General features: G+C 45.1%; 1 protein-coding gene across 1 annotated transcript; it reads left to right on the forward strand.

Annotated features, from left to right (window-relative positions):
- Positions 1–1,249: 1,249 nt before the first annotated feature.
- CLEC19A (C-type lectin domain containing 19A) lies at positions 1,250–16,335 on the forward strand. The gene is made up of 5 exons (XM_077828753.1): positions 1,250–1,304; positions 9,444–9,609; positions 13,656–13,749; positions 14,928–15,060; positions 16,256–16,335. Exons 1-5 carry the CDS (start codon positions 1,250–1,252, stop codon positions 16,333–16,335), a joined length of 528 nt encoding a protein of 175 aa, XP_077684879.1.
- The last annotated feature ends 7,343 nt before the right edge of the window (positions 16,336–23,678 follow it).

The raw sequence follows: 23,678 nt of genomic DNA on the forward strand, positions 1-23,678 counted from the left end.
CCAGAAGGCAATGGGTTGCTGCTACTGTGTAGCAATGCCGTACCGCGTCTGCCAGCACCCAGGAGACATACGGTGACGGTTACCTGAGCGGGCTCCATGCTTGCCGTGGTATGGCGTCTGCACAGGTAACTCAGGAAAAAAGGCGCGAAACAGTTGTCTGCCCTTGCTTTCACGGAGGGAGGGAGGGAACGGGGGCCTGACAATATGTACCCAGAACCACCCGCGACAATGTTTTAGCCCCATCAGGCATTGGGATCTCAACCCAGAATTCCAATGGGCAGCGGAGACTGCGGGAACTGCGGGATAGCTATCCACAGTGCAATGCTCCGGAAGTCGACTCTAGCCTCGGTACTGTGGAAGCACTCCGCCGAGTTAATGCACTTAATGCACTTAGAGCATTTTCTGTGGGGGGACACACACTCGAATATATAAAATCGATTTCTAAAAAACCGACTTCTATAAATTCGACCTTATTCCGTAGTGTAGACATACCCTATATCTCCAGGGCTGCCAGTCAGGTACATCTAAAGCTGACATTAACACAGACTTCTCCCACCATTGATATATTGTTTGTTTGAAGCTGTGACTTTTCTGTACATCATGTGAAATCTACAAATCTTTCCAACACCGAACCGTAAGGCCTAACCAGTTAGGTCCCATTCTGAGTGCTGCTGCTCCAGAACGTAGGACTGCACTGCCAGAAAGCACCTCTCATACTTGTGCCATGCGGTGCTAAGAGTGGCGTAAAACATTGGCAAGTCAACAGACACAAACAAAATCTCTCAGGAAGCAGCCATGAAAGCAGAAAGGGGATGTGGTTTGCTTGAATAGAGAACTTAATCTTTGAAGGCTCACAACTAGGAGGTGTGCGTGCCTGCTTTCTAAAACCTCACCAGAACTTTTGAAAAAAAATGGTTTAAAGTCACTAACTTCGGCCAGTGAAATGGAATGTAGCTGCTTCTTTGAAGCGTCTCAGCTGGGAAGCTCTTGGTTGTTGTGTAGCGTGTGGTATTACACTGGAGGGAGCTTGGCCAGCCTTCCTAGCATGTCATTGTGAAAGTTTGGAGTTTCGGGGGAGGGTGCAGTGCACAAAGTATATTCACATCTGCTCCAGGAATCTCAGCAGCAGAGCAAGGCGATACCGAACTAAGGAAAGGCTTCATGTCATTGGCTCTCTGCAGACCTGGAAATGAAATTTTGTCCTCCATCAGAGACGGTGATCAGATGGGATTTCTGTGTGCTCCTCTCAATGGTTTTGCTTGCCACCCAGGCTTTCCCACAGACAAATATTAAAATCAGTCAAGGTGAGTGCAAATCACTGACTGTGGCTTGGGTTAATAAACATTAGGTTATTGATGGCTTAAAATCAGGCACTTTTACAAACGTATCCTGTAATGCATGCAATTCTCCTTACCAGTTTTGCTAACTTCTCCATAAAACCCAAACTTGTAAATTCAATAATCTGCTTAGTTTGGGAAGGTGTATTACCAAGTAATTTTCTGTTCCAGCGTGTTGAAGCATTCTCTCTGTTGACTTTATTTCTTTGTTTTGGAGGCATGTTCAGTTTAATCTTATAAACAATATGTGGTCCTGTACAATGGTGCCAAGAAGTTTACATATGTTTACAAGATAAAAGAATGCTCTTAATCTGATTTTAGTCCAAACAATAGTAATTGCACTCAATAATAATAACAATCATAATTAATAAAGCAATGGCAAGTTGTAAAGGAGTGTGACTCTTTGGATGTTTAGCTTTCTGTGGAAGTGCAAAAAGTAAAGAACTGTGATTTGCAACGTTTCTTTTATTCACTCTTTCTAACATAAAGTGAAGTTAACATATGTAAGAACTGTCCCTCTACATATTAGATCATATAACACATACACAACTGGCTGCAGAGTTTATCTACAGTTAATCACAAAGTGTACTTTTTTAGATGAGAGAAGTATTTTAACAAAATTTTAACTGGCTTTGTGATTTCATTGTATTACCCAGGTTTGCAGTACATTTTTACTTGGATAGAATAAGCCAAATTCTGTTCTCATTTACATCAATGTAATTCCAGTGTAACTACACTCACTTTGATAGTGTTCTAAATTTACATGAGCAGAATCTCACCCAATAAGTATTGTTCAATGAACTAGTGAGAAAAATAATTACCACAAGCTTGGCTTTAGTGCCAGGCATCAAATCAATGGGAGCTTCCTCAAAACCTAATTGAGGAGAGAAAAATCAAAGATGCCTCCTATCCAGTTGCAGCTAGAAGTATAGTATTTCTGTATTGCAGGAGATCTACAGAATTGGCTATAGTATTTTTACATCTTGAAATACAAATACCATAGAATTTAATTCCGTAAAAATAACTTCATTTTGATAAAAAAATATTTACAAAAAATGCTCCTAGGTGTCTGAGATTGTGACACTTTTGCAGCACAATTAAAGTTTCATTCCATTGCCTGGTTAAGCTATAATCTCCCCACACACCATTCTCTTCCAACTCTGCCCTGCCGTTCTGCAGAGGAAAGGAGCAGCTGGCTTCCAAGAGACTTTCAGAGTACAATACATGTGCACACACACACTTAAGATAAAGCCTTGTCATGACCTGCTTGTTTTGAAAGTAGTCATGTAATGAAAGGGAGAAAATAATCATACAAATTAAATATTTTGCATGATAATAATATTGAAGACACCCTATGTATTTTTTGATGTCTGTATTTAAGGACCTGAACCTGCAGCCCTTATTCACATAGAATCTCTCGGTCATACTTAATGACATTGGCTTATTCTTTTCTATCCATCATAAACTCCTCTTTTGGTGCTTATCCTTTGGCAGTGTGTTTTATTCAACAACAGGGAGAGATTAAAACGAGTGTAGTGTAAGAGGAATGTAGAAAAGTTACTCTGGTGAGGTATTATAGATCTATCCTAGGGTGGCACTTTGTATCCTCACTGGGAGTGTATAGTTATTGTTAGGTTACGTCTGTAGAAGATAGTGCCAAAGTCTTACATATGAATTGTTTTGTGGAGCTTGTAAAGTGTGTCCCATTCCCTGCATACTCACACCTTCTGTAATTGTGCACATTTTCTGTGATCCTGCTTAACATCATCTATAGCACCAATACGTGATGTTTCATTCCCAACCCTTTCCAAAATGACAGACCAGAATGAATTAACGGACGCCTGATGTGTTGCTTGAATTCGGAGAATTGCTGAAAGCATGTACCTGGCTCAGGCATGTACCTGCAGGCTTTACCCACATGAGTTGTCCCATTGCAGATGAGGCCGTGAGTAAGCATTCTAGGACTGGGATTTTCTCCTGGAAAAACAATTTCAGTTCCTTACTCCAAACATTTTTAAATTCTCAGTTCTTTGTTTTTGTCCATACTCTGTGGGAAATCCTGTCCCCGCTGAAGCTGATAGCAAATCTCCAATTGACTTCGGTGGGGCCAGGATTTCACCCACTGATAAATATATTGAACATGGCAGTGGAGGGGCATTGATGGAACATCGGGTCCTTCTATGTTTTCATGTTGTATTTACAGGTTTTCCTGTGGCTGAAGGTAAGCTGTAAACTAAATGAGATGAAAAATCAAAAGGACTACATTAGAGGAAAGAGAAGAAAAATTAACATCCCTTTCCCCAAAAATGTGCTCACCCCTTGATCCTGACAACACTAACTGCATGTACAAGAAGTAAGAGAGAACGCACACTTGCTGGCATCTAGTCCCAGCAGAGTTCCAGGAATGGTTTCCATAGCAGAAGGTCAGTTGATCATTACATGTAAAGGGAGTTTTCTCTCATTCAATCTACTCTAGGGGCCTGATCCTGTGAGGTGCTCAATGCCTCCTGAGTATTGGTGGGGACCCTTGATGCCAAGCAACTTTAGTGCAGTTGAAGGTGCTCAGCACCTCCTGAGGATTGGGCCCCAGAAGAGCATTAATCTCATGAAGGCTAGGTATGCTATTTGCAATACAGCACGGTTGATTGAAATCTCTGGATCTCTGTAGCAGGCACAGTCAAAGCCACATAACTAAGGTCCTACCAAAGTCATGGTCTATTTTGGTCAATTTCCTGGTCATAGAGTTTTAAAAATTGTAAATTTCATGATTTCAGCTATTTCAATCTGAAATTTCACAGTGTTGTAATTGTAGGGATCCTGACCCAAAAAGGAGTGGTGGGGGGGTTGTGGTACTGCTCCCCTTATTTCTGAACTGCTGCTGGCGGCAGCGCTGCCTTCGGAGCTGGGTGGCTGTAGAAGGGTGGCTGCTGGCCAGGAGCCCAGTTCTGAAGGCAGAACCGCCGCCAGCAGCCGTGCAGAAGTAAGGATGGCATGGTATGGTATTGCCATCCTTACTTCTGCCCTGCTGTCTGCAGAGTTGGGCCCTTATTCAGCAGCCGCCAGTCTCTGGCCACCCAGCTCTGAAGGCAGCTCAGAAGTAAGGGTGGCAATACCGTGACCTGCCTCAAATAACCTTGCGACTCCCCTGCAACTCCCTTTTGGGTCAGGACCCCCAATCTGAGAACCCTGGCCTCCTCCATCAAATCTGTACAGTATAGGGTAAGAGCACACAAAAGACCAGATTTCACAGCTGGAGACCAGGTTTCACGGTCTGTGATACATTTTTCATGGCCATCAATTTGGTAGGGCCCTACAGATACATTTTGATAGCCACAGGACTCCCTTTGACTGAACCCTCTTTTCTGAGTTGCTAAGTCTTCTTTTTAAGGGCATTCATGTCTTGTTTACAATTTAGACTCTTACTGATAAACCTGCTGCCCATGATGAAATCAAGCCCTTTAATAGTCTCCAGCAAGAATGTGATTTGCTTCCAGCACAAGCCTGGTAATATCTGCTGTTGAAAAGATGCTGTGAGAGTGCTTTGAAGTGCCAGGAATGCTACCAGACTGGATGTCATTTGTCAGTCTTGCTCTAGACCCAGTCTCTACATTGCAGAGCTATACACTTTTATCATAGAAATATCCTCCAATCTTAAATTTGAAGCTGCTATGAAAAAAAATGACTTGAGAAGCAGATTTCTGTACGGCTCAGGTTGTTGTTAGTTTTCCTTTCTCGGAAGCATCATGGGAAAATATTGATTGGGAATACTGAGCACCAAGAAGCTTCAACCACAATTGGGCCTTTGTTGTGCAAGATGCTGTAAATACATAGAGTAAAAGGCCATCCCTGCCTCATAGAGCATTCAGTCGAAGCACAAAGGAAGCACTGTTATCCTCATTTTACAGATGGAGAACCAAGGTACAGAGATTAAGTGACTTGCCCAAGGTCACCCAGAAAGAGCCAAGAATTACACCCGAGTATCCTGAGTCCCTGCCCATATCCTTAACCACAGGTGATCCTTCTTCTCTCAGTGAAAGAGTTAATGATGATAAAAATAATAAAGGATTAGCTCTTTCTTTTCTGAAGGAGATCTCCAAGAATTTTACCAAGGAGGTCAAACAGTGGTGTTCTGCTGACGTAGTTGAACATGTAGAAAACTGATATGACTGACCCGATGACACTGCCCTCATTTTCCATACCAGCAAATACCCTTCTGACGGGCTGGGCTTGGTTCAAGTTTTCCTGCTGAGAAGTGGGCTTGTCTGCCATACTATGTCTGACAGATTTGAAAATAAAAATAGACCTAAGTGTTCTAGAATATAAGTGGTTCCTTGGTTATTTCCTGTGAATTTAAGAATAATAACCCCTCTTCTAAAGAGAGTGCAAAGGCTTCCTACATTGACCTAACAGAAAGGTGCTAATTAAGCATTGACCTACCCTCGTTCTCTTTTCTGGTATATTTAACCTTAAATTCCTCCAGGCACCTCTTGTTCACTGAAGCTAATCAAATTAATGACACCTAGTCGGGAAAGTGGTGTAGGAGATCAAAAGCCTCTATGAACACCTCGGTCTGATGATTTCGTTTCAACCATTTCTATCAAGGGGAACAATTTTCTCAAGAAATTTCAGGGAAGCCAAAACCACCCTAACTGAAATTTCAAACCAGCACACAACAAACGCCCATAACACTTCACATGAAAAGGCAAAACACTGAGACGGCTGCTGGTTTTGGCTTGTCCATTGTGCTGTCATGCAACTAAAGGTGAAGAGTTCGCAGTCATTTTTAACAAGCGTTCCAAAAATATCAATGACTAGGCTGCCCGTGAAGCTCACAGTGTCTCCAGTCATCCCAGCCAATAATTAAGTACCCCAAGGTGTTCTAAATGCTTGGTGGGCAGGGCTGAGTCCTTCCAGGTGCTGAGTGTTCCTGAGAAGCTGGGGGTGCCCTCAACCCACAGGAGTCCTCACCACCTTGCTGTACTGAACCCACACCCAGCAGGAAGAAGCATGTGTCTACCCAATGTTACTGCATCTGGAATTGGTAATAAGTTACATCAGCAGCATAAATATATATATATAAAATCAGAATATGGGGCCCACTCAGATCTAATTCAAGACCCACTGAAATTAATGGGAGACTTCCTCTTGCTCTCCAAAGGCTTTGGATTTGGCCCTTAAGCTAAAATGCCCATTGATGTCAATGGTTTGCCTGGCTGAGGACCCTGTAGTGAGGTGTGATGGGGAGCAAAGAGAAGTAAAATGAGTGGATGGAAGAGCCCCACATACATCTGGTGAGAGCAAGAAGAGCTGGTGTGCCATGCTCCCTATCACTCACTGAGGCTTCTCCAGGCAATTCCACCCTCCATGGGATCTGAGGGGCTCTGGGAGTGGGTAAGGAGGGAGGCTAGGAACCCTGTGGACAGCCAGGCTGAGATATGCACAGAAGTTATAAGCAGCACTAACCTATACTCCATGACTGATCCCTCAGTACATGTCAGGGAAGGCGGAGTGCAGGGTGCATTGCAGCTATTTGGTGCTTCCTGTCCTGGGATTTCTGGGATCTGTGGGGGCTGGAGGCCGATCCCTCACTTCCATTCGTTGGTGTTTGATCCTTCTGTCCCTCTCTCTCTCCAGTTTTGTTGTAACAGGATGTGAGGTAGCCCTGAGTAACTGTTTTCTCTGTGAGACAATGGCAGGATGTGACCCATGGGAATAAACACTGCATCTTGCTGTTAACTGAATACAAATTTGCTACAATTTTTAAAAAGCTGCTTCCATTTTTCAAGGTATCAATCTGATTTTCAACTAGAGCTCTTTTGCATAGCCCATCACTAACATAGTCAGACATAGTGATCTGAAAGCAACTCGTTCATCTCTACAATGTTACTTGGTTCTTGAGATCTGAGTTGCTCACTGACCCTAGTTATCTAGGCATGGCACTTCTCAGGGCCGATAATGACTGGAACTGGCTCCAAGAGCACTTGTATCAGGATACATCCTCTAAAGAGCTCTGGAGGGGAAAGGGGAAGGGTCACCACAAAGGAAGAATAATTATCTTTTATCTGAGCTCAAGGGATAGAAAAGTGCTGGTGGAGGCTTGGGGCTGTCAGAGAAAAGCAATGAAAAGGTAGCTGTTTACATTAGCCACACAATAGCTCCAGTTTTGCAGTACTTGAAATAACTGGGCTCACTAGATTTGACATTATGGAGGCATTTAATACCCCGGGTCAGCAGGAGAGACTGACTCGCAGCGCTCCAGTTCCCCTGAATGCCTGCTGTTTGTTTCACAGTGCTGTTGTGAGCGCTGAAATGCTGGGAACAGTCAGTTCCCGGTATCTGAGTCATTCTGCTGCCACAGACTGTGACAAATCTCCCAGTTTCTGGGGAGCTGATCGATAACCCAGAGGCAGCTTTATGTTCTGTACCCAGCCATAGCGATGTAATGGTTAAAGGACAGGCCTTGGAGCAGAAGAGCTGGGCTCTAGTGCTGGCTGTGGCATTGACTTCCTGTGTTACCATCAATGAGCACCTTTGCCTCTTAAGTGTTCTTTACTTGAAAACTGAGTGTAATGCTTATATCAGGGGGCTTCTCTGAGGCTGAATCGGCTGATGTTCGTAAAATGCTTTGAGGGCTCTGGGTGGAAGGAACTAAAGAAATGGGGTGCAAAATGACTGCCAAAGGAAGCTTCATGTAGTGACATTTGGGGATAGAAGGAGTTCAGCCCAGCGAGTTCTAGCATTTGTACCCTGTGATGATTAGGACTTGGCTAATTCCCCCCCTTTTTTAACATGCTCCTGGTTGCCGCTTCAGTTTTGCCTTTAGCAGAGTTTGTTCTACAGGTTAATTGTGCTCATTGTAAAGATGATTCCCCTTGAAGTCCCTGAATACCAGATCCTTTCCTAGCTTCAATTGGAATTCCCTGGATTCTGAGCCTGTTATTTGCTTCAATAGTTTTGTGGCATCCACCTTCTCTGGACCTCTTAGGATTTCATACACATCAGTTGTGCTTCCTCTTTTCTAAAGAACATCAGCAGCATTTTCCTTCCCCTTTTTCCAAAACCTGAAACATTTCATCCTTGCTGCCCTCAGCTCTACCTTTTCCAAGTCTTCAGTGATCACTCCAGCTGGGGGCTCACTTCTCCATTTGATGACTAGTACTCCATGAGTCCTTTGATTTAAAGCAAACAAACAAAGGACAGCACTCAAGAATGAATTTAGTGCAGGGAACAATCACACACTGGCAAGGAGATAGCGTGGATGGAGATGACAGAGCCTGTGATGTGTCCTGGTGATTAAAACACATAGATCATTCCATTGATTTCAGCAAGACGAGTCATGTACTTAAAGTTAAGCATGTACTTAAATATCTTGCTGAATCAGGGCCCTATTTACCTTCTTACCTACCTCCCAGAAATGTGACTGATCGATTTAAATTTCTGCTCACTATTTCTCCCTCAGTGTCTTGTATCTTGTGACCATTTAGGATATAATGTTTCTTGGCATCTTTCTACACTGTTTTCAATGCTTTTACTGCATGAAGTTGCATGTATCTGTTTCCCACCACTGCCCCCAATTTTTTTTCCTGGTCCCTTTGATTGGAGTCTTTCCCCTTCTCTCTGTGTTATCTGCAATGGTGGTTCAACCTCTCCTACAAGTTTGCTCTTTCCAGGCATTGATGTGAATGAGAATGGGCCCAGACCTGATCTTAACCCTACAGAACTCCATAGTGTCACTTCCAGCCTACTTTGAAAATGTACAGTAGGGTTAGTAAATATTTATATTATGGTAGCATCCAAAAGTATTTTTCTTCCCTGCTTGGACTACTCAGAAATGGCAAATTCTGCTCAAACTTTCCAAAGTGCTGAGCTCCTATCTTTAGAAATTCAGATATTTTGAGGGGGCATCCAAGAATGGAGGCACACAAAGTCCCCAGTTGCTCGTGAAAATCTAAGCCCTTAGGGGAATTTTTCATTTTTTTCATTTTTTGTAAAGCCAGCAAGGACATTGAGACATGTCCTAAAAAACAGAGACATTCACCATTGCCGGGGTCCCTGCAGCTGTTGTGTATCAAATGCTCTTCCAATTTTCTTTTCTTTCTCCCCCAGCTATGCCAGAGCCAATTCAGTCCTACTCCTGCCCACTGTTTTGGACAGAATATGAAGGGTACTGTTACAGATACTTTCCCCTCAATAAAACATGGGCTGAAGCCGATCTCTATTGTGCGGAATTTTCCATTGGCATAAAATCAGCCAAATTAGCATCGATTCACAGGTAAGAATGAAAGAAATCTGTTTCTAAAACATTGTCAAAGTCCAGCTAAACAATGTCTGTGGCAATAAAAAATATATATAAATAATTCCTCAGCTGGAGTTTAACCTTCCTATGAGAAAGCAAACCCATTTAAGCCTAATTTACCACTGTCATAAATTCTGCGTATCTGTATTGAAATGCACTAGCTAGTGTGCGTGTGTATCTCTGCCCTCTAATGGACAAAATCAAAACTCCTCAACTGTATTAATTAGATGTCTATCAGAGAGTCTCCTTTAGCTCAAGTGGTAGAACCAATAATTCTGAAGCAGATCTATCGCTATTGCTCTTAGTCAAGCCCAGAGGCACTTGTGAAATGGCCATGTTCTGTAATACTATTTAGTTACATTAACATAAATAACAAGTTGTCACCTTATGCTCTGTGTTACAACAAAGCTATTTGGATCACCCTGGGTTTGGCTGTAGTTGTACAATATAATAATTGAAAGGACCACATTTTCAAGAGGCCGTGTGAATGTGCGTGCAAACCCCATGCATTTGCATATAAACTGCACACCAACTACCTGATGTGCATGAGCAAAAGTGAGGCTTTGTGTGCACAATCAGATGCTTGATCCAATTTTATTGTCATATTTTTGGAGACTCTGAAAATTTGGCCCTCAGTTACCAAAGACTCCACTCTGACAACTGCAGTCACATTGTACCTATTATATTAATCAGTCCCTGCATGGAGGAGGGCGGCTTTGGTTTCAAGGGAACAACTTTGGTTACAATTTTGTCTGACTCAGAACTTCCTGAACAGAAAGGTTTTCCATTCCCTGTTCCATGGAACAGTTCACAAACCCAGATTAGAAATGGGGCCCAAAGCAAAATGCTGGATCTAAACATTCGGATATCAGAGGAAGACTTTGCTACATGGGCACATCTATAATTCATCTCAAATTCAAGAATCTTCCCCCCCACACACACTAATATTGAAAACAGAGGTGCTGCAGAAGTGTTTTCGTTGAAATCAAGGAGTACTGAAGCAGGCCCCTAGTGAGCGAATGGGCATTCACCGTGCGATGTCCTGTTTCCATGTTTTTTCCTCCATCCCAAGGCCAGCCACTCTTGATGGTTTAAGACAGTGTTCTTCACTGCAAGGCCTGTGAGCCAGTGGTGGCTCCCATGGACCCTAAATGCGGCTCACTGTCGATTGCGCTTTCTGGCAGCAGTGAGGCTGCAGCTAAGGCAGGCTCCTTGCCTGCCCTGGCCCCACACTGCTCCTGGAAGAGGCCAGCATGCCCCCAAAGCCCCGGGGTGCAAGGGGGTAAGCAGAGGTCTCTGCGCACTGCTCCTGCCTGCAAGCACTGCCCCAGCAGCTCCCATTGGCCGGGAATGGGGAACTGTGGCCAATGGGAGTTGTGGGGGCGGAGCCTGCACAGAGGGGCAGCATGCAGAGCAACATTCCTCCCCAGGGGCTTCAGGGGCGTGTTGGCCCCTTCCAGGAGCGGCGTGGGGCTGGGACTGCCCCGAAGTAAGTGCCACCCCCTTCGATGGGCAGGTTCTGAATAGCTCTTCCATTGCCCAACCTGCAGCCTCCCGGAGCCAGCCCCCAACACACTCTCCTGCACCCCAAGTCCCTGCCCCAGCCCTGAGCCCCCTCCCAGAGCCAGCCCCCAATCAGGGGCAGCGAGTTGTATGGACCTGTGGTGCCCGGGCTCCAGCAATAGTCAGGGCCCGGGGGCCCAGCTCCACCAATGTATGGGGCCGGGTCTCTCCCCCGGCCCTGCCTGCCACCCCCCCACACCTCCCTCAAGTGTCCCCCGGCCCCCACTTGCTGCCCCTGCGACCTCCCCTGGGTCCGCAAGCGTCCCTGCCTCTCCCCTGCAGCTCCACGCTGCCTCTGCTCTGCTGGCTCCCAGCATCAACTGCCGCCACAGGGCCCTAGTGCCCCCCAACCACCCGTGGCAGGGCAGGTTGCCCTTATCCTGCCCGTCTGCCTCAGACCCTTCCCTTTTCCGGCAGGACCCTCCACCAGCACGGCCCCCCCCCCCCCCCCGCCCACAGTTACCGCTCCTGCCCCATGCTGGCCAAGGGGCAGCCCCATCCCTCACCCCCAGTGCGGCTGCCGTGAGGGGCAGCAGCAGAGAAGGAGGCGCACATGTGATGGCAGCCCCCCCTGCCCCCGCCTGGCACCCACTACAGGGGAGGCAAAGGGGCTTCCTGGACCTGAGAGGGGTCCTAGGAGAACATGAAGTGACAGTGGTGCGGGTGAGTGTGGTGGGGGGAAGAGGGGTCCCTCTCCCAGAGCTCACTGATGTCCATGGGGAGAGGGCTGGGGGGAGTCCTCCTCTCTGGCCCCAGCCCAAGGGTAGCCTGCCTGCACTCCAAACTCCTCATCCTCAGCCCTGCCCTACCCCAGAGCCCATACCCCCAGCCAGAGCCCTCACCCCCCCCGCACCCTAACCCTCTACCCCAGCCCTGAGCCCCCTCCAACACCCCTCATCCCCAGCCACACCCCAAACCCCTCATCCTTGCACCCCCTCCCTCCAAACCCCCTCCCACCCCCAACTCTCTCTCAGAGCTCGCATCCCCTCCCTCTGAACCCCCTCCAACCCCCAAACTCCCTCCCAGAGCCTGCACCCCTCACCCCCTCCTAAACCCCCCACCCCCAGCCTGGAGCCTGCACCCAAACTCCGTCCCAGAGCCTGCACATCCACCCCCTTCCCACACACCCTCTCCTGCCCCCAAACTCCCTCCCAGAGCCTGCACCCCAGCCCTCCGCACTCCATCCGAGATCCTGCACCCCTCATCCCCTCCTGCTCCCACCCCTCCTGCCCCAGCCTGGAGCCTGCACCCAGCACCCAAACTCCATCCCAGCCCCTGCACCCCCAGCCCCTACCCCACCCAAACTCCCTCTCGGAGCCCAACCTCTTGCCCCTTTTGCACCCAAACTCCTTCCCAGAGCCTGTACCCTGCACCCCTCCTGCACCCCAATCCCCTGCCCCAGCCCAGGGCCTGCACTGCAGACCTCCTCCCCCTACCCAAACTCCTTCCCAGAGCCTTAGGCAGGAGGGGGTGGAGTTTGGGGGGGCGTTCTGGGCACCACCAAAATGTCTACAAACCTGCCACCCCTGCCCCCAATACCTCCTCCTGCACCCCAAGCCTGATCCCTGACCCCCTTCCCAGAGTCAGAACCCCAAACCCCCTCCTGCATCCCCTGCTCCAGCCCTGAGCCCCCTCCCCGAGCCAGCCCCCACTACCCCCTCCTGCATCCCAAGCCTCTGTCCCAGCCCTGAGCCCCCTCCCAGAGCCTGCACCCCATACCCCCTCCTGCACCCTGTATCCCCTCCTGTACCCGAACACACTGCCCCAGTCTGGAGTCCCCTTCTGCACCCAAACTCCCTCCCAGAGCTTGCACCCCCTCACCCTCTCCTGCACCCGAAGCCCCTGCCCAGCCCTGATCCCCCTCCCAGAGCCAGCCCCCCATTCTCCCTGCTGCACCCCAAGCAATATTACCAATAACAGTAATATTACCATATCAACCAACAAAGAACTCAGAGTGTTCAACCATCTGTGCAGGTTGATGTGGCTCTCACATTGAAGGTTTTTTTGCCAAAGTGGCCCCCACTTCAGAAATCGTGAAGAGCACTGGTTTAAGATGTGGAAGCTCATTGACCTGCTTGAGTTCATTTCACACCATTCCGGCAGAACACAGGCAGTAGACACTTTACGTTATCACACTTCCTGCTTGGTGTTACAGCTGCTGAAATGATTTTGAATTTTTGAAAGTTTGAATTTTTTAATTTTGAAAGGGCTCGGGGATTTGAAATCACTGCCATGTATTTTTCCCTGCGTTTCCAACCAGCTCCGGGTTTTGCCATACTAAGCCATCCTCTTACACAAACTAAGAAAATGAATCCAAAATTTCCATGGACAGTTTCAAAGGGTAGTTTAAAGATTTGGGTCCCATTTGCCAAACTGCAGTCTGAATGCCGAGGGATAGTATTTGCTTAATTTCACTAATACCAACCTCCTAACTATTTCATATTATGGTACTTTACCAGCTGGGAAGAGAATGTCTTTGTATATGACCTAGTAAACAGCCGAGTGCCTGGAATACCCACCGATATCTGGATGGGACTTCATGACCTAAGACAGGTGAGAAACCGCGACATTAGCTACCGCCTGCTTTTTCTCTGGATCATCATGCAAGCAGGTTTTCTCATAAAAAGAACAAGAAATCTATTCAACCTGGAACTCACTGAGATGTAACCCTTGGCATCAGATTCACATAAAAGGCAAAATTATTTTTTCTGTTTTCCCTCTACACCTTTCAATTTCTGCCCTCTGACTATAATACAACTTGGAAGTGCTGGACTGACAGCCCTGGAGAGCAAGATTTTCTGCTTATCCACATTGCCCTTCCAATGTTTCAGCTGTGACCTATGAACATTAGAGGATAATTCAATCTCCACAACTACTGAGGTAGCCAAGAAATGTTTAAGAAAAGGGGGTGGGGAGGAGACAATTTCATGATAAATGTTGAAATTTCAAAGTTGTTTCCATGTGACATGGTTTGAAACAGAACAATTTATGTGCGTATGAATTTTGTGCAAAATATTTTCCTACTTTCTCCGTTTTTGGGGTGTGTGTGTGTGTGTATACGGGTAGAGGACAAGGATAGTGAGTACAGGGAGTCCAGCACCCCTGGCTTGAAGAATAGCAACTGAGTGCATGGCTTCCATCATATTCAGGGTTTGCAGTTTGGTTCAATGGCTTTCAGCACCCATGTTGAGTGCAATACAATAAATAATGTCTAGCCCCCCACCCCCTCGCCCACTTTTTCATTTTTCTTTATCTTACTCTGTAACTTTTGAAATCTTTTGAAAAATTACACAGTAACAAAAGGAAACCCAATGAAGTGGAGCCTGGGCTCTTAAACCTGCCGAGGGGGAAGCTCTCGAAGCTCAGGCTCCAGCCTGAGGGGGAATGTCTACACTGCTATTTTTAGCCCCACAGCCCAAGCCCCAGGAGGGCAAATCAACTGAGACTCGACGCTGCATGTTTTTCTTTGCAGTGTAGTCATACTCTATGATCTCAAACAATACACTAGCAGAGTGCAAAACTCAGTAGAAGAAGGGCCTTTGTTCAGCATGGACCTAGTTTTTGCCTTCTAGACATAGGAATGAGGTCAGATTGATGACGTCACTCTCTACAAGGTAGAAGAGAATATTCTGTTGGCCAATCCTGAAGTCCAGACTTCCACAAATCATTTGTTGAAATCATTGCACTTCTCCATTAGCCCCTCCCCCTAATTTCCGGATGATGTTTAATAGGAAGGTCACTTTGAATGGACAGATGGTTCTTCCTATGACTATAACTACTGGGATGGCAACCAGCCAGATGATGGGATCCACTCTATTCCAGAGGAAGAGGACTGTGTACAGATCTGGTACAGATATAACAGTGGTAGGTACTTCACTGTTGAGCCTCAGGCTGCACACCACGTTTTCCAAGAAGCATGTGTAAATAAATTGAGTGAAATGCAGGATCACCCTTTTCTATGCATAACAGAAAAGATGCTGGCAGCATGATTATTTTTACATGTTGTTTTTGCAGAGGAGGAAATTTCACCTCTCCCCGAGAAGCAAAGAACTGTCAATCAAAGGCAGTATAAAGACACCAGCTTGCCTGCTTCCCCCTCAACTGAGGCCAGGTCTACACTACACACCTATATGGGTATAACTACATCACTCAGGGGTGTGAAAAATCCACACCCCGAGCGATGTAGTTATGCCTACTAAACCCCCATGAAGACAGAGCTGGCAGGAGAGCTTCTCCCTTCAACATAGCTACCGCCTCCTGCGGAGATGGATGAACTACGCTGACGGGAGAAGCGCTGCTGTCGCGCTGTGTGTGAAGACAAAGCCCCGAGACATTTCCAGACCAAGGAAATAATGGGAGGGATATGTTATTGGAAAGAGACACCAGCAGAGATGCAGTCACTATGGAGCGGAGGGAGACAACAGAATTGGGGAAAGGATAGACTCGAACAAGGAGCATTACAAATAACAGGTTTCAGAGTAACAGCCATGTTAGTCTGCATTCTCAAAAAGAAAAGGAGTACTTGTGGCACCTTAGAGACTAACCAATTTATTTGAGCATGAGCTTTCGTGAGCTACAGCTCACTTCATCGCATCCAGTGAAGTGAGCTGTAACTCACGAAAGCTCATGCTCAAATAAATTGGTTAGTCTCTAAGGTGCCACAAGTACTCCTTTTCTCATTACAAATAAGTCTTTTTCTCTTGTCCTATGGGAATCTGCACAGGTATAAGCACAACATATATGCACGAATAATTGTATGCAGGGCTGGGGCTGGTAAGACTGTAATAGTCTCTATATCCAGCCAGCATGGTCTTGTGTCTACGCAAAAGTATATGCAGCTTTTGAACTTGTCAGAATCGTGTCTGTATTACAGAATCTTTTGACAAGGCTTTTCTTCAGGGCTAAGGATTGGGGATGAAACTAACTCCTTTGTGTAGGAAATTTGGTGTTTTTGTATACATTGTATGTCATTTCTTCATAGAGGCACTTTTATCCTTCATCATGTGATCACACCTTCATTGAAAACCTTAACTAACTCCTTATTCTTACTCCCCTATAGCTTTACGATCATGGAATGACAACAGCTGCAACAGAGAATTCCCATTTGTCTGCAAGATTCCATCACTGGCAATTGATTAACTCACTCCCACAATAACAAACAGCAGCAGTCAACCTACTAAACTACTGGAATAAAGTCAATCTGACCAAAGGCATATTTTATATCAGAGACAATTTTAGTGGCTCAAATAACTAGTTATATGTCTGATGCCAGTTACTCCACCTAGAAAATACTTTACCTGTCTCTTGCTTTTGTCTGTGCTATGGCTGACCAAAGAGCACTGGTGAATAGTCAAGCCAGTACATTTTCCATGGTCTAGGAACAATTTCAGTGTCGCGTCTCCATCCAGACTCTGTGACTGAAAAGAATGTTGTAACCTATATGTATAATTAAAGAGGTGAAAAGGTTCACAACAGTGAGAAAGTCTGATTTTATGTCCCATTTTATGCGTCCTCATTCCCATAAAATGAATCCTACTGCCCTCAGTGGGAGTTTTGTGCGACAAAGGACTGCCTAACTGGTCCTAGGATTTGGAAATCTCTCTAGCATTCTGAGCAGCAGGACAATAACCCTTTTGCAGTGACAAACTAGAGTTCATTACTACAGAAGACACATTCTGCATCATTTCTGAACTTTGATGTCAGAATGAAGTGAAACTAACAGCCTGAATCAGATCTCACTTATATTGGATGATTTCAATTGAATTACTGTTCATAACTTATATTAGTGTGAACTCAGAATAAGATGATAAATCTATACGGGTATTGTACAAATAAAGCAACTTCGGATAAATATTGAAGTCCATGCTCAGGTCATATTCACTCTGTATTCAGAGGAAATGTGGTAGGAGTTATACCTGAGTAAAAGCTAAGTAAGGACCTCTAGATATGAGCCCATATTTAGATTTTAAATGTATCTACCTGTCACATAACAAGAAATCAATTATTTTACTACAAACACTCAAACTGTAATCATCAAGTAATGGATGACTGTACTAAATAATTTAGCCTGTGGGAATTAAGAGGGACTGTCATTTTCTGCTAAGTTATGCAAAATACCATGTGTTGCTGATGTTGCTTTCTCACAACTAAAATACATTGTAAACAGCTTGCTGAAGTTCCTTCTTCTTTCTAACACTGCTGAAATATACATGTTCACTAGCTTATACAGGTTCTTTTACACTGGTGCAAACCAAACCAGCTTTTATACTCAGTTTTGGCAATTGACTATTGAAGAAATCAAAAGGGGGGGAAAAAAGCTTTTATTCAATATACAAAGCAGTAACTTTTTATATTGGAACAAATATTTCCTTTAACACCATTCCTTCAGGATTACGGGAGGCGGGGGGGTTCTTTTTTGTTTCTCTCTCTCTCTCTCCCTCTCTCATGCCTGCATGCAAAAAAAGGGGACAAAATTGTTACATGTCAGAATAACCAAGGTGCCTACCTGAGATGCACAAAGCACATCTCTGTGATTGGTAACTGCTGTTTTACTATAAAAAGCAAGACTATTATTTTATTATTTATTTTTTTGGACTGGGGATTGCAAAAATAATTGCAGTGGGAAATATTTTTCTTTTTAAATTGAGAGTTTTTAAAAGAAATTACTAACAAATTACAAAACAAACTGGACTAACACCATGTGCAGCTGGGTACGCTTCTGTTACTTATTTATGATTTTTTAGCTCCTTTCAGATGTGGATAATGAATGAATATAAATCGCATTCTCTGCCACCACTTCTTTCCTCTGTGGGATAAGAGGGCTCCTAGAATGAAGGGGTGCAAGAGTAGATTTACAGATTTAGGGCCAGAGCCTCAGCTGGTATACATTGGTATAGTTCCATTAAAGTCAATGGTACTACACTGATTTACATAGGCAGATGGAGACTGTCTCTGCTCACTGCTGTTCTTGATATCATATGTTTGCACCTCAGTGATGGGTGGTGTGAGACTGGTATATCTACAGCTTACTGTTGACCAGTTTGCTGTGTCTGAATAACAGGAGCAGACACAGCTGAAAGGAGGAGGCAGGAAGAATCAATTTTTATTTATACTAGCCGTTGTACAAACTTCCCTGAGTATGATAGGACAATGGGGTGAACTAAGACCCCTCCTCAACAAACTCTGGGGAAACAAGGCTCTGGATCTGAGTTTTGCAGTTCAGCCCTAGCTGTAGCAGATTCATATGCCAAGGATGCGCTTTACAAAGGAAGGTAGGGATCTGCTATGTAGGTCAATCCAAGCAAAGTCCTTGGGATTTCGTGCACCTTTTCATCCTCAGCTGCCAGTTCACCTCTGTGTTCTGCGGCCTCTGTTCTCAAAGCTGCACTCACAAGATGGACATTTCTACCATCAGATGCTCCTGCTGAGGAGGAACAGATTAATCGTTTGGGAGGTCCTGACCCTGCTGTGCTTCTCTTACTGGCTTCCTTACAGGAGAAGAAGAGTTATCACTATGATTCTACTTTTGTTATTTTTTACCACTTGTAGCACCTTGAGGCCCTAAAATCAGGGCCATGTTGTACCAGGTGCTATGCTACAATCCTTGCCTCAAAGTACTTACAATCTAAATAGACATGACAGAAAAGATGCATCACTTTACAGAAGGGAAACTGAGGCACAAAGAGACATAGTGACTCATCCAAGGTCACACAGGCAGGCTGGGGCAGAGCAAGGAATTGAATCCAGGTCTCCGGAGTCATGCCATAACCACAGGATCATCCTTCCAGCACCATTTTCAGCACAATAAGATGGACTTGCCTTGAGTGCAGGGGACTGGACTAGATGACCTCTCAAGGTCCCTGCCAGTCCTACATGTCTATGATTCTGTGACTTTAAGTAGTTTTCAGGGCATTGATTTTGTGTGTGTGTGTGTGTGTGTGTGTGTTCCAGAACAGGTCCAACTAGTATTGCAAGGTCTTGCTTGAGATGGTTGCCCCACACAGTCCAAGGGTTTCATTCTTTTGTCTCACCCAAAGCCTGTTTCATTCACAGCAGGTATCCTCTCATTCTATTGGGTTTTTGCACTGCCACTGTCCTACATACTATCTATCATTTTGAACAACAGGTGAAAACAAATCATTGACTGTAAAATATTCAGCCTCTATCGTGCCTCTGAACTTTCATGTCTTGAACTGGTGTCATTTGGCACCTTACTGTGAGTGCCTGTTAAATTTAAAAGGCAGCAGGGAGTCATTACAATGATGTATTAAATAGGGTCAATGGACAGCTGAGTTGTGGAGTGATAGATGTGTTAGCTGGAGCCAATACCACCAGTCACAACGAGCCAATTATATTTTTATCCAAAAGAGGAATCATCTCAGTAGCAGATTTCTTCTGGGAGGCCCCATTTTTCTGGGACACCCCTTGTTTTTTTACCTTTACAGGTGTGTCAACTGTATGCAAAATCTGAGGTCATATTGTCTTTGAAACATAAATGAAACCTCTCCCCATCTCCTACCATGTATTAGCTGCCCAAAGCCTCGTGCTAGTCATTATTTGCCTAGAACTGAATGAGTATCAATGATATTCTCATCCAGCTAAGGCTTCAGTAGCTTCCTTTGCACAGGATTGTACAGCAACCACCAGGTTTCTGCAAGGTGCGGAGAGCTCTGGCCTCCATCGAACAATCGTGTAAGGAACTTCACTGTTTCTCTTTCCTTCTTCCAGTCAAAGGGAATCATTCTGCTAGAGTGTGTGGTTATTAAAAGAAAGCTGCCAGCAGTAGAAGAAGCGGTCCAGGGTTTAGTGTGGTTGCTTGGGACTTAGGATACTCTGCATCCTGTTCCCTGTTCTGCCACAGGTATCCTGTGTCACGGGGGGCAAGTCACTTAAGTCTCCCTCTACTCTGTAAAACTGGGATGACGGGGTGTTGTGAGGATGAATACATGAAAGACAATGAGGTGCTCAGATACTATGTTGATAGAGGCCATGGAAAAGTGTGATTTACCTTTCATTCTGCAGGTGGCGAAGTCTATTGCCATTCTGTGCAGCTCTGTAGCCTCTGGTGCTTTGGGATGTATTTCTTTTTAATGCTCATTGTTATACCATCGCAGCAACTGCACTGATTAAAAGAAACAAATCATTCTATCCAGGGGATAAATTACAAAACCAGACAGATAGAAAGAATCACTAATGGTCAATACTTTGTGGAAGGAAACGTGATTTGGTACTTCGGGCTGAGGACTAGCTTCATGACTAAGGGCTGGACGGTGATTCTGTCCCTCATGCTGAGGTATACAAAGCTGGTCAGGAATTTTCTGCTTCCCCCCATGAAAATATTAGATGAAAACAAATTGGCTTTGTCAAAAATTTTCTTAGATGTTTTTTGGATTTTCATTGACAAAAAAAACCCCCTAAAAAATGAAAATTTTTGTTTTAAACTGACAAGTGTTCATTTTTTGGGGACAAAAACTGGAAATTTTCATGAAAATTTCTATTTTTTGAAAAAGCCAGATTTTAATTTAAAATTTCTTCCCCTGAAGCCAGTGGGGCTATTTGTGGAGTACAGTGCTACTCATTGTGAGCAAAGGGGTCACAATCTGGCCTTAATGGAGAAAACCATGGAACATTTCAGTCAGATAGGTATAAACTGGCACACTGATTAGAGTGACTATATCTCAACTTCAAAATAAGGCCAGGAAAATAAATGTAACTGCTAGAGCAGGATAAAGAGAGCTCAGGAAAAGAAAGGTAGCACAGTAACTAAGCTCCATAATATCCAATCCATTCTCAGCACAAGATCTAGTGCATTGCAATGGGATTCATATGTGCACTTATCAATAGCTGTGAGGGTTCTCTAATTTTCATCATAGAGAAGTTTGCCTTTGTCTTGAGGAAAGTAGTTAGAGCACGGGGATGGGAGTTATGATATGTGGTTTGTATTTTCATTGGTGCCACCACCTCACTTACTAACCTTGGGCAAGTGTGCTCCAGTGTACTCATCTATAAAATGGGTATGATACCTCATGGGGTGCTGCAGTGCTTAATTAACTGATAGTTGTAAAGCACATGACCCTCCACAGCTCAGATGTTCAAAGTAGTATGGCATTATATTTTTAATTTAGGGTAAACCCAACCAAATCAGATCTGTCTGTAAAAATTGAAATAAGTAACGAATATCATGTAGCTGACTCTTCATACACTCTCTCTCTCGCTCGCTCTCTCGCTCTCTATTTCTGGCTGCAGTGCAGCAGTCGTCTGCAAACTACTAGGAAGCAACTCCTGATGTTCAGAAAAATGGTTGAGAGCCAAGCCCCTGAGTTTAACTTTTTTCCAGCCAATTTTTTTCTGCTTGTATCCATGGAAACAAGGCAGCCTTTCAATGCTTCTTAGAAATCTGACAGCTGCTCACCTTAACACAAGGCAATGCGGCAGACATAGCTTCCTGGCAACATTTTTTCCATGAAGGGACTGTAATTCGTTAGCTGTAATTTTCCAGGTGATCTTCGGCTACTTAGTTAAGTTTACCTTTGAAATGCTTTGTACTGCTGAATTCTTGGTGTAATTAGCTTGCTAATCCATTATGCAGATATTGAGCAACCCCATTTTCCCCCAAGGTCTTTGGCAATGCCACAAATCTTTTGGGAAATTGGGTTTTGTATAAGCAGGGGACCAGTGCATGGTACACACCGTTGTTGGGGTCATAACTAAGTCACAGATAACTTATTTATTACTCCTGCTCCCTAGAAACAGTAACCATCTGTGACAGGGTGGACTAGGCTTTGAAGCCCCCCTGCTGGAGGCCTCGTGGCCCTGCCACACCCTGCCCCAGAAAAGGGCAATGGAGAGGGTTCTCCAGGCTGCAGTGTGGGATCCAGCCAATCAGAGGGGTTGCAGGTAGCAGCCAATCTGGGCCCAGCAGGCCCATATAAAAGGAGCTGCAGTGCAAAGCAGAGTTCAGTTCCTTGCTGGAGCTGGAGGAGTGTAGATGCTGTGCCTGGCTGAGGGGGTGAGAGAAGGTGATCTAGGCTGGTGGCTCAGGCAGTTCAAGGCCCTGAGGTAAGGGTGAAGAATGTCCTGGGGTTGCGGGAAAGTGGCTCAGGGAATCGTAGCGGCGACACAACTTGGTTAAAGGGACACAGTGGATGGCTGCTATTGTTAGGGTCCATGGGCTGGGACCTGGAGTAGAGGGTGAGTCTGGGTCCTCCCCACCAGTCACTGACAAAGTGGCCTGGATTTTGATGCAGTCCCAGAAGGGGAATTGAACTGTTTAGTGGCCCAGCTGGGGCCTGAAAGGCCAGAGAGGCAAAGAGTCTTTGGGGAGGGAGTCCTGGGGGATGTGGCCCCACACCAGGGCAAAGACTGCTTGAAGAGCACAGACAATATGAGAGAACCCAGAAAGGGCTGAGAGACTATCTGAACCAGGGTACTGGGATTGGCCCTGCTGGGCAGATTGAGAATCAAGCCTAGGAATAAGACTACGGATAAAGGGACTTTATAGAGGGTGCTGAGATAGGCCCAACATGGGGCCTGTAACTGGGAAGGGGTTTGGGTTTTTAATCTCCCATACAGACAGTGTGTGATTTGGCCAAATGACTGAGTCAGAGAGAGTGTAGGCACATACATCTGCTCATGAGATCTGAGTGTCACCTGGTTACATCATCTAAAGTAATAATTCTTTAAATATGGTGCCAAATTCTGGGCTGACTTCTATCCTACATCACTCCACTGACTTCAGTGAGTCTGCACAATGCTGGAGCAAGGGCAAAATTTGGCTTATGTTGTATAAATTCTCTCCCCGTGTAAAAATTAAATGTTTTATTAGTGCTCTGTTGTGAGCCCATCAGCCTGTACACACAGTTCTGGGGATGCTAAGGGCAGAACAAGATGGTCTGCAGTATCCAGAGATTTACCTCTAAAGACAGGTAAAGGCTCATGCCGTTAAGAGTCTTTATTAACATTAAAATGTCTCTATATTAAATAGAAGCAGTTAATTCTATACTAATGTTTTAGGGCCTGATCCAAAGTGCTTTGAAGTCAATGCAAAGACTCTGGGCTTTGGATCAGGCATGTAGTCCCCCGAGGACTATTCTGCTACTTTTGGCATACAGTTTAGTGCAAATTTAGCACAGATGTTTTGGAATATGGTAGTCTGAGCTAGCGATTTGCCAAAGTAGTCTAGGAAACTTGAGTCCATGTGGAATTTGAGGGTATTATAAAACATATGAATATTTTGAAACCGCTCCAGACTACCTCCACTTTGCCCATGCTCTGTGTTCAGTGAGTCCTTTTTAACGTTGACTCATGTGGTATGAGCTGAATTCTGCTGTCAGTTGTGCCAGTAGAACTGCATTGATATGAGTGGGTTTGTACCAGTTTATATTTAATCCCACTTGTGCCAGATTTGCTCTGGGCCCCTCACAAAGCACAACGTTACTCAAGGCTCCAGTTTCACTTACAAACAAACCACCTGAAATTATTCC

The sequence above is a fragment of the Eretmochelys imbricata genome, chromosome 10 (genome assembly GCF_965152235.1).
Source record: "Eretmochelys imbricata isolate rEreImb1 chromosome 10, rEreImb1.hap1, whole genome shotgun sequence".
Lineage (NCBI taxonomy): Eukaryota > Metazoa > Chordata > Testudines > Cheloniidae > Eretmochelys > Eretmochelys imbricata.